The sequence below is a fragment of the Triticum aestivum genome, chromosome 2D (assembly GCF_018294505.1).
Source record: "Triticum aestivum cultivar Chinese Spring chromosome 2D, IWGSC CS RefSeq v2.1, whole genome shotgun sequence".
Taxonomy (NCBI): domain Eukaryota; kingdom Viridiplantae; phylum Streptophyta; class Magnoliopsida; order Poales; family Poaceae; genus Triticum; species Triticum aestivum.
Window position 1 is genome coordinate 634,475,892 of NC_057799.1, and position 11,718 is coordinate 634,487,609.

General features: G+C 44.6%; 1 protein-coding gene across 3 annotated transcripts; it reads right to left on the reverse strand.

Annotated features, from left to right (window-relative positions):
- Window positions 1-283: 283 nt before the first annotated feature.
- Window positions 284-7,705, reverse strand: LOC123055185 (poly [ADP-ribose] polymerase tankyrase-1). 3 transcript variants are annotated; one of them, XM_044479156.1, is made up of 12 exons: window positions 7,559-7,705; window positions 7,410-7,463; window positions 5,416-5,632; window positions 5,158-5,322; window positions 4,911-5,051; window positions 4,514-4,653; window positions 3,993-4,346; window positions 2,574-2,726; window positions 1,480-1,581; window positions 1,064-1,231; window positions 887-966; window positions 285-695 (listed from the first exon to the last, which is right to left on the reverse strand). In XM_044479156.1, exons 3-12 carry the CDS (start codon window positions 5,498-5,500, stop codon window positions 650-652), a joined length of 1,434 nt encoding a protein of 477 aa, XP_044335091.1. In that variant the 5' UTR covers window positions 5,501-5,632; window positions 7,410-7,463; window positions 7,559-7,705; the 3' UTR covers window positions 285-649. The 3 variants fall into 3 exon arrangements, with proteins under 3 accessions (XP_044335090.1, XP_044335091.1, XP_044335092.1); XM_044479157.1 differs by lacking the exon at window positions 5,416-5,632 and having other exon boundaries at window positions 289-695; window positions 3,993-4,124; window positions 4,260-4,346; XM_044479155.1 differs by lacking the exon at window positions 5,416-5,632 and having other exon boundaries at window positions 284-695.
- Between the last annotated feature and the right edge of the window lie 4,013 nt (window positions 7,706-11,718).

Consider the following 11,718-nt stretch of genomic DNA (forward strand, 5'->3'; position numbering starts at 1 on the left):
ATGTGTTTAATTAGCCCTAAAGAGATGTACAGTAATAAGCGACTTAGGCACCCTGTTTCGAACCTAGAGTCTGTCCCTGGCCTCTAGATATTTATTTACTCCTCTAGATTAGCAGTTTGTCAGATTCTTCTGAATTTCTTTGGAATCTCTCCATTTTCATACAAGGCCTCCAGATTAGGGCTCCAAGGGTTTGCACCGATCGACTGAGTGAAGATTTCCGGTCAAACACGAGGCAAATGATAGTGTTCGTAAATGTATTACAAATTTACAATTGAAATGATCTGCGAGCAACATTGTTGAACAGAACTTCTCATGCATGTTCAGAGAGTGACCGAATGACCCCTAATAAACTGTTAGAAGATGCAAATGGGAGGGTGTCCGAAAAATCAGCAAATATTCAACAGATAGGGCATTTGGTGCTAGATCCAACGACTCTAGAGTTAGATTTTAAGGTTAGGTACAGCACATTTTCACACCAAATCCTCTCAGCATGCACTCAACAAGTAGCAGTAGTAAGAACTCTAGAAATTCAACGACTCTAGAGTTAGACTTTAAGTTAGGTACCACCAGCACATAAGTACCATCACATTCAGTTGATCAACTACTCTAATCCAAGCCAAAAAAGAGCATTTCCCGAACAAAGCATGCTTCACTTGTCAGCCTCACCGTGAGCTTTCATTAATTCCCTGGCCTTCCTGTACAGAGTTAACCAAAATGAAACAAATTTCAGCTGAAATCCCAGCACCATCAGATATATGGAAGGATGTCACTCAGCAGTCGGCACGCTGGTCCAGCGTGCAGCTGCTGGTCATTAGTATGGAAGTATATGTCGTTCATGCACGCAAGACGTATACTCAAAAGAGATGAATACAAGACAGTAGATTACCGTAGCTCTCTCTCGACATCTGTGTTTCCAGGATCTAACTTTTGGGCGTCCAGGAGAGCATCACAAGCTTGTTTATACTCCTAGGCATAGAGCACGTCAAAGGAGGAACATGAGCGACTATATAGACTGAACAGAGTGGGGAAACACAATGGCAAGCTGGACCATGTAGTAACTCACCTTGAGTAGCATGTGAGCTGCAGCCTGACGGTAGCAAGCTTTCACCCAGTTAGGTCGCAGCATTCTGCATCTGAGAGCATCTGACAGAGCACCTTCACCATCATCCAACAGCAGTTTGCAAAGACTCCTGTTCGCGTACAATGTTGCACTCGGCGCGACAGCTATTGCCTATGGTCAAACATAACAGGTTATACGATTATCATCTGTGGCAGGTTAAGATTAGTCCCGCGGATTTAATATTAATCCAATAGGAATACATATTAATGGCAAATTAACACCTAATAAGCAGGAAACTAGAGAACAATAGTAGAAAACTGGTTAGCAAACAAATAATATTCTGCTATTGGTTCCCTGTTAATAGAAAAAGGTTACCTTCTAAACCACCATACTCCATAGACAAGGTTTAAGGGGCTTACCACACCATATGCTTTTGATGCCAACTTATAGTCCTTGAGCCTGAATGCCTGATCTGCATGTGACTTGAGTACAGCTTTTGTTTGTTCAAGGTGCCTTCCACCCTGAATGATAGAACATTGGAAGAAAAAAATGTAGGAATCAAGCGTCATTTCAAAGATATTCCAATTAAAATAGAAACTTAACAACTCTGTTAGACATTCTTTATAGCTTTGTATCTAGATATGCTTATGCAGCAATGCAAAGTGCACATTTGGTAACTTCTCAAGTATACTAACATAACAAATGGCAGAAGTTGCTCACACAACAAGATTTTAATCACAAGAGGAAAAGGTCCGACATTATTTATAATTAATATGTCAAATTATTACTATATCTACTCCCTCCTTTTCGGTTTATAGGGCTTATCTCAAAATTTTAGATTTCTCATTTTATAAGTCTCAATTTGATGGTTCTCTACCACATGTTCAGATTTCAAGGTGCATTAAATCATTGCATGCAAGTATTAAGAGAAAATTAACCAATGCATGGACTTCATGCATGCATGCATTGCAATTGATGCATTAGTAAACATAATTTTTTGAGGAAAACGAGTGCATTAATTGAGTGTTTTTGCAAACTACAAAAATTATTCCACCACTCACCATCTACCTTGGTTGATGAGATTTTTGAATTGAGCCCTATAAACCGGAAAGGAGGTAGTATATCTATACCAAAAAAAAAAGACCCAAAGGGGCAGATCCAACTAATCTCGGCCCATCAATTCATGTCAATCCAACGACCAAGATTGCTTCAATGACAAATGCTCTACATGTTTAACATGCAATAAATGTTATACCAAATATCAATATCAGCGATAATCACATAATTACAGTGCAATTAATATCTTACCTAATACCAATGTGCAATTAATATTCTACCAAATATCTCTACAAATTATATTCTACCAAATATGAATGTGCATTGCACGTACGCTTACTAGTATTACTAAAAGAGCATATACATGGGTGTATTTCACAGTTCAAAACTTCACATCCACAATATAGGAGACATGCTTTGGACTATGTACAAGCATTATCCAGAATAAATAACGTACCAGTGGCTTTGCACGTTCCAATTTTGCATGCGAGATGATTCCATCTATACTCCAGTTTGGGATGGTTGGAATTGGGGATGTCAAAGGAAACAACATTTCAACTTCTTCCATGCAGTCACGTCTAGCAGCAAGCTCTATCGGTAACCTACCATACTGTGCAACAAAAGGAAAAATGTCAACTTTTTTGAAATTAACTACTCCCTCCATTCCAAAATTATTGTCGTTCTGAACTAAAACCACAACAACAATGTGGAACAGAGGGAGTACATAATTAAAGGACCCTTTAGAATGCAGTAACAAAATTTGAACATTATGAAAAGATCAAAAGATATAAACCATATAGGGAACTATAATAACCATGGGAGAGGACCAGGGTCTACATAATACTGGTACCAAATGTCTCAACAAGGATTCATCCCAGCAAGCATTTCTAAATTCTAGTAGCAATTCAAACAGTCAACGTACACCGACAGCATACCAAAAGGCCTTCCTTCAGCAAGGGATTAAAAACAGGTATTTCAGCAATAGTTGAGATTGAGAGGTAACAGGGATTTTTAGTGCCATACCTTTTATGAATCCCCATGAATTATATAGATAAAACTATAGGAGAAAGTAGCTACATATGAATTTTAAAATTGTTCCATGATTATTTAAAGCACGAATATAATTTGACACTTCAGAGTAAATGAATGAATACCAACATTGGGATGAAGAAAACAACATAAAGTAAGCTGAATACATACATCCAAACACAGCCTAAGAGAATTCAAGTTATTTTGGTGATTGCTGGGTGAGTACATTTGACAAATGTGGCTACCCTGGATGCTGTATTATGAGATCTCAGTATCTCATCAAATGTTAAGCACCGACCTCATATTAAATAGGGAAACACTTGGTATATCTTGGGTACTTGTGGGTTCAAAATAAGGACATTCACCGTCTTCAAAACCATTTCACGCTAATGATATACAAATATACAAAGAACAGAGCATGTAGTTCACTTGTTCTACAAGAACTCAAAATGTGCTACTCCCACTGATTCAAATTTGAACTAAAACCACGACACTTATTGGATCAGAGGGATATTTGATGATATCCTTTTCTCCTAAGTCAGATTTCTTTAAGTGCAATTTGGTTTGATAGATGTTGGTAAATTTATTATAATTTGATGAAACTTACAGAATTTGACAAAACTAGAACGTCAAATATTTCCGAACAGACGGAATAGTCAGCAACGAAGATATGCATCGTTGATATGAACAGTTAAATGGAAGCTCACACACATACCTTTTGCCTACACATGCAATATTTTGGTAGGTGTGTGCAACTTCTCATGGCATAGTCAAAGCCTAAAATCAGCTTAAATTCATATCAGCATAAGTTCGAATAGCATAGATCTAGAAAATATAGAGAACATACAGCATCAGGAATATTAGGATCCGCTCCTGCCTTTAACAGAAACTTCACAAAGTTGGTATAGCCTCCCCACCCTGTAGTGAACACTAACGGAGTCATCCGAAGGGAGCCCCCTCGATTGACATCAGCACCAGCCTGTAAAAAGGATTGTGGAATAGAATGTTTCACGGCTCCCTCTCCATGTAGACCGACACAAAGGCATGGCAAAGATGGTAGATTAAGCAAAATCAGAACAAAGCAATGAAAAGATATAGAAAATAGAATACTGGCCTTAATCAGCAGCTTCATGCACTTCAAAGAACGATACAATAAAGCACCCATCAGGGCAGTACCCAATCCGATGACAGTGGTGTTAGGCTGCGAAGAGTAATAATTGTTATAAAACACAAAGGAACACAAAAATAGAATATGAGCTGTCAAATGTAAGTTGTCAATCCAAGTAGCCGACAGAATAAAACAAGCTACCTATGCAAATCAACTCTGAAAACGAAAAATGAAAATAAGAAATGGTAAGGGTTATATACATCTGCATGGTGTTCCAACAAAATCTTCACTGTTTTATCATGTTCATTGGTAGCAGCTTGATGGAGTGGTGTACCACGGCCACAGTCTATGTCAACAGGTACTCCTTTTGAGAGTAGGAACTCAGTAACCTTACAGCTTCCTGCGGTGAATAACATAATTACACAAGTCATGTGGCTACACATAAGAGTGTACAGCAGCAAATAACTGCTACTATAGTGACCACCATCACCATGGTGTAAATCATAAATGGGGCAAATTTATCCATATGAAAAATGATCACAAATATATTTTCTTCTTCTACGATATTATTGGAGTAAGCATACCCATAGTGTCTTACACAGAGATACGCATGGTAATATAAAACAAATTGCATGGGTGAGAGGCCAGGGGAGCTACCTGTGCATGCCGCATGGTGGAGAACTGTGCGTCCTTTAGCATCTGATTTTGTTAGATCACCACCATGATCAAGCAAATACTTCACAGTAGAAACATCGCCAGACTGAGCAGATAACATAAAGGGTGTCACGCCTGCAAAGTCTGCAATCAAAAAGCACAACAACGCAATTCAGACATCTCATGGTGCAAAACATAGACATGACAGGTGCCAATTTCCAGAAAAAATAAGGAAGAGTTAGAGAAAGACCTACTACTCCAGGAGCAGGAGCATTCACATCTCCCCCAAGTTCCTCCACCAAGTATTTGCAAACCTCAAGATGCCCTTCGGCGGCTGCGATGTGCAGCACACCAAGGCCATAACCCATGTCGAAAGAGAAGATCACCCTTGGGTCGTCGAGGCTCTTTACAGTACCTTCTCCCAAAGTAAACACCCGAGCATCAATACACTGATGAATCAAACTGCCAAATCATAACTAGCTAGACAACCAAACGAAAAGGAACCCACATGTGTTGTATATATGGACAGGAACCTCACTAAGTCCAGCAGGGATGCAATCATGCAAAGTGGTGAGCTTTAGAGTACCCTTCATCCCTCCTTGGTTCAATCAAATGAAGTATATTTGTGATTTCGGAAATTCAGTTGACTTGATCGAACTAAAGAGGGTTGGAGGGTACCCTAAAGGCTTCCCATCTCCACTCATGTCAAGGGACTGGTTCACGTCCTGGACACACAGTCAATCAGTGCATAGACATGACAGAAAGAATAGTGATCTGATTGTAAAGTCATAAGATGTGCCCCGCCCGTGCAAGCACTTGTTTTGACCAAATTCTGAATAACTCGCCTTTCCCTTTGAACAGTCCAAAAGACCACAATCGCAGACAAAGATTATTTAATGCAGAGAATTATTACCAGATTTCACACTTAATCGACTAGAATGCAAAAGCTGACACCAAATTAACAAGACAATCATAGTACTAGTCTACATGCAGCATAATAATAATAATAAGATGACCCACCATCATACTGCTCCACACAAGTGCAGAAACGCTCCCCAATTCAGAGAGCAATTTTTGTTTTCATAATTCAGAGAAAAATCGCAGCGTGCACCTAATTTTACACTTAATTGCGCGCAATACAGAATAATAACAAGATAGCCTGCCATCATAGCACTCCACGCAAGCGCAGGAGGAAACCTAAATTACGATAACAAGGGGTCATTCCTAGTGTCCTGCAAATTAAATAGGACCCAAATTGGTGCGGCTAAGGAACAATGGTGGCATTCACATAATCTAGCCGCCGGAGATTGGACGGCCACCGTCATACTGCTCCACACAAGTGCAGCACACCAAGGCCACCCATGTCGAAAGAGAAGATCACCCTTGGGTCGTCGAGACTCTTTACAGTACCTTTCTCCCAAAGTAAACACCCGAGCATTAATACACTGATGAATCAAACTGCCAAATCATCATAACTAGCCGGACAACCAAAAGAAAAGGAGCCCACATGTGTTGTATATATGGACAGGAACCTCACTTAGTCCAGCAGGGATGCAATCATGCAAAGTGGTGAGCTTTAGCGTAACCTTCATCCCTCCTTAGTTCAATCAACTGAACTGTATTTGTGATTTTGGAAATTCAGTTGACTTGACGGAACCACAGAGGGTTGGAGCGTACCCTAAAGGCTTCCAATTTGCACTCAAGTCAAGGGACTTGTTCACGTCTTGGAAATGTTGGCGTACAAAGACTTTGATCAGCCAATTTCCACTCAGTCAGTGCATAGACTTGACAAAAGGAATAGTGATCTGATCGTAAAGTCATAAGATGTGCCCCATGCAAGGACTTGTTTTAACCAAATTCTCAATAACTCGCCTTTCCCTCTGAACAGTCCACAAGACCACAATCGCACAAGAAGATTTCATAATTCGGAGAATAATTACTATATACACCAAATTTTACACTTGATTGACTAGAATGCGAGAGCTGACACCAAATTAACAAGACAATCACAACACTGTTCCACACAAGTGCAGAAAGAAAATTGCGCCAACAAGTCCCCCACCCCAATTCAGAGAACAATTCTTGCTTTCATAATTCAGAGAACAATTACAGTACACACCTAATTTTGAACAATTCTTGCTTTCATGATTCAGAGAACAATTACAGCATACACCTAATTTTACAGCTAATTGCCTACAATACAGCATAACAAGATAACCCACCATCATAGTGCTCCACACAAGTGCAGGAGGAAAGGAAAATTAAATTACGCTGACACGGGAGGGGTCATTCCTAGTGCCCTGCAAATTGGTGCGGCTAAGGAACAATGGTGGCATTCGCATCATCTTTCAACAACATTATGTCATGTAGCCGCCGGGGATTCGACCGCCGCGGCAGCCGGAAGCAAAACCCTAGCCCGACCGAACAGATTACGGCCTCTCGAGGCGGGGAAAAGCTCAGGAACGTGGAAGGGGACGGAGGGGGGGGGGAGGAGAGGCTGACCTCTGAGGCGCCGGAGGTCGCCGTCGAACGCCGCCCGCATGGCCGCGTCCTGGCCTGCACACACAAAGCGCCCATACTTAGAGAGAGAGAAAGAGAGAGAGAGAGGAGGAGGAGGAGGAGGAGGAGGAGCTGGGGGAGGCTGGCCGTACTGGTGCCGTTGCCGGAGCTGCGGGTGTAGACGAAGGGCGCAGCCATGGGCGGCCGTCTCGCTCTGGCGCCGGCAGAGCCAGCAGAAGCAGCAGGGAGGCTTCCGGAAGAAGGGAAGGCTTTGCCAATTGCGAACGAGTTTTTTCTTTCCTTTTCTTTTGAATGGACTAGACTGGAATGCAAGCGGGGTTTTGGGCTTTTGGCCAGCGCTCTGCTTGGTTTGGGGCTCGCTGGAGGCTGGACCCGGTGCACGGCTGTGGCTGAGGCCGCGGGACCGACGCCAGCTCCTGGGCGTACGCGGACCCGGTTCACGGCTAGGGTGTGTTCAAGTCACTGGGGCTGATTATTCTGTACGCAAGGTCGATGACATGGGTGGCCCACATGCGCGTTTGGAATCTCAGCAGACGGGGGGAATGCTGGTCGCTGGGTGGCGGCGGGTAGGAGCATCTCCACCCGTTTGGCCCCCGACGCAATCGACAAAAGGAATTTGCGCCGGCAGTTTTTTTTAAACATCGGTACAAACACAAGCGCTCATATACACGCGCATGCATTCACCTCTATGAACACATACATGCACACTCTATCTCTATGAGCATCTTTGAAAGACTGAGCTGGCATATTATCTTGAGATTTTTGAAGTCACCGTAGGCGCCAACGGTTTTTTCGCCTTGTGGGCGATCGAGTTACCAGCCGCGCCCCCAGATTTCGGCCCCAGACGCCCAAAAATTCAAACTTGTCTTTCCTGCTGCCAAAAAAGGCCAAAAGTTCGGCGATCATCATGCCACAAGTCAGCGATCATCATGCCATAGTTCGGCAATCAAACACACCCAAAAGTTCAGCGATCAAAAAGGAAGGAATCATAGACATGGAACACATCAAACGGCAAGCTCCTCTGCCGTGGGACTGGTCGGGGTCGGCGTGGGTGTAGTCGGGCTCGGCGTCGGCGTGGCTTCTGTGCTCGGGCTGGTCGTCAGCGTTGGTGTCGCCGTGGGCATAGGGGCGATGGTCGCCGTCAGCCTGTGCATCTGGTTCAAGATGAGGTCGCGCTCCACCAGGTACCATGCCTTTACCTGCTCGTCCGTCGTCGACATGTCTGCCACCATCAAGAACGCAAGGTCGTTGTTCCTCTTCTTCGCGGTGACGTTGGTCCTGAGAAGCTCGAGCTTGACGTCCTGCTTCGTCATCAACGTCGACCACCTCGCGTCAGATTTCCCCTCCCTCTTGGCGGCGATGTTCTTGGCGTCGGCGATGCACTGCTCGATCGAAGATTGGAGCCGTTCGGTAGCGGGCGCCGCGTCCCTCACCGCTTTGGCTCTCTTGTTGCCATTAGGGTGCCCTTCTGCCGCCGCCGGGGCAGGTGCGTCCGTCTTGTAGGTCTCCTTGACCTTGGCGAGACTGAGCCGGACCTCCCTCCACTTCTCGCACCACTCAATCCTGGAGAACGCGTGAAGGAACTTGAACTCTTGGTCACCATTGTCCTGGCGAAACATGTTGAACATCCGAACCATCTACACAAACGAGGAGAAAAAGTGTCGGCGAAGTACACGGCGACGAACTGGGCCGGCGAACTATGGCCATACCTGGCCCTCGACGTTGGCGCCGCTTTCCGGGTGAGCCGCGACCTCCTCTATGATCCCATGCCACTTGTTGCAGGCCGTCTGGATGGTCGCCCAGTGATTCGCCATGGCCTTCTCGCCGTGGTCCATGTGGATGTTGGTGAAGTCGGGGTCGACCAACTTGCGCTCGTCGAACACCGTCTTGGTTCTTCTCCAATACGTGGCAGCGTTCTGATTCGAGCCGATGATCGGGTCGATGCTGACGGTCTTCCATGCTTCGGCGAGGCACTCGTCTTCCTTGGACGTCCACTTGAAGCGAGGTTTGCCCGGCCTGGCGTTGGGCGCCCGCTTCTTCTTTCTCCCTTTCGGCGCTGGTTCCGGCTCCGCCTCCGCCTGTTCTTCCTCCTCCACCTCCTCCTCATCGTCGTCCATGTCGACGGCGGTGTCCATCGTTTTGTCTTGTGCGCAGGTTAGGGCCACGCCAAAAAGCTGCAGGTTGAGAATACCCATTAGCTCCCTTGCTGGTAGGCATGTAGACTCCGGAACATGGCAGCAGACAGTGACCTCCATTGATCTCTTCCTCCCCTTTCCACAAGAATCCCATGCACTTGTGGTTAAGGATCTTGATTACCTAGGCTGGGAGCGGCAAGAGGGAGTGTAAGTGATTGGGTAGGGCCACCAGAACTGAGCAGACACTACAACAAGAATCCCCCTTTAGCAACACATCATTACGTTGTCCAATGTCCATATATGTGTTGGTAAGGTCTACACCAACGGATTAGTATCCGTTGCCGTTGGTGGCGTTGGAAGGGTCTACAACAACACATATAATTGCGTTGGTAATCGGCATGTAGAAATGTTGCAAGCTAGCAACATATATATCTATAGGCTAACAACAATTCATATACGTTGCTGACTGCCCTACACAAACATATTTCCACATAAAAAACAGTGTGGCACTTCCAAGCATCTGTACTTAGCATGAACAATACTGGTATTTTATATATTACGAACAATAGTGCAAGGAGCAACCACTAGTAGAAAACTGGACTTTGGTCACAGGGCAATATTCACATTAGTCTCGGTTCAGTCACGAACCGGGACTAATGTGAGCATTGGTCCCGGTTCGTGCGGCCAGGGGCCTGCCGGGCCTCGTGGGGGCATTGGTCCCGGTTCGTCCGGACCCTTTGGTCCCGGTTGGTGGGACAAACCGGGACCAATGGGCCACGCTCCTGGCCCACCACCCTTTAGTCCCGGTTCCTACCACAAACCGGGACTAAAGGGCTGGTCCTAGTTGCTGCCAGTGTTTAGTCCCACCTCGCCAACCGAAGGGCGCTCACACCAGTTTATAAGCCCGTCCCTCTCTGCCTTGTTGAGCTCCTCTTAAAGTGAAAATAGATGCCCTTATACAGGGAATTTGACCTAAATTCACAGTAAATTTCATAGAAATTTATTATGAATTTAGGTTGAATTTCCTCTATAAGCGCATCTATGTTCATTTTTTTATATTTATAAAATAAATAAACCTTAATAAAATAAATAAAACTAAATAAACCTTAATAAAATAAACTATAGTAACTAAAATAAATAAACCTTAATAAATTAAGTAAAAATAGCAGCAGTAAAATAAATAAAAATAGCAGCAGTAAAATAAATAAAAATAAAATAATTAAAGTAAAATACATAAGTAATTAGAAATAAAATAAATAAGTTTTTTGTTGTAAGTAGAAACAAAACAAAACAAATAAAGCAAAAGAGAAAAAAAACAGAGGAAAAAATTATGCCACCTACTGGGCCACCACGGCCTGAATACGACTAGAAACCCATCCATGGGCCAGGATTCAGGCCCGCAGAAGGCCCAGTAGGCCCCACAGGCAAAGAGAACGGTTAGGCCCGAAAGCCTGCAGTTGAGAGGAGTTCGAGAGGGTGGGCGCAGCAGCGCTTATAAACCACTCTCGAGCTCTCTCAACTAGCGAGGTGGGACTAAACTTTTGACGCGGGGCAGCACAAGGCCTTTGGTCCCGGTTGGTGCCACCAACCGGGACTAAAGGGGGCATTGGTCCCGGTTCGTGGCACCAACCGGGACCAAAGGCCTTTAGTCCCGGTTGGTGCCACGAACCGGGACCAATGAGTTCCCTATATATACCCCATCGCCACAGCAGAGCACTCCAGAGTGCTCTGTTTTTTCTGGCCGGCGAGGGGAGGGCATTTGGGTGCTCTAGCTCACCTCCTATGCACATGAGGTGTTCGATGAAATGTCTGAGCCACACTAGTTAATCTTTCTCCTCTCGAAACTCGACCTCCGAGCTCCATTTTCCCCGAGATTTGTCTAGGTTTAGCGGTCCGTCACGTCCCGTCCCCGTCTTCACCGCCGTCGATCGCCCGCGCCGATCTCGTCGCCAGCACCACCGTGGTGAGCCTCTTGTTCTTATCTTCTTTCTGAAAGGAAAAAATTCTTACTTTAGATAGTTACTTGTCTAATTTTGTTACTTTTATTATTCCTTCTTATTACATAGTGCGATGGTTTTGGTATCCGCCCCCGTCGGCCCTCGTCCTGTCTATGATTCGGATGTGGTATATATTATCTTTTTATAACTATTTGGTTC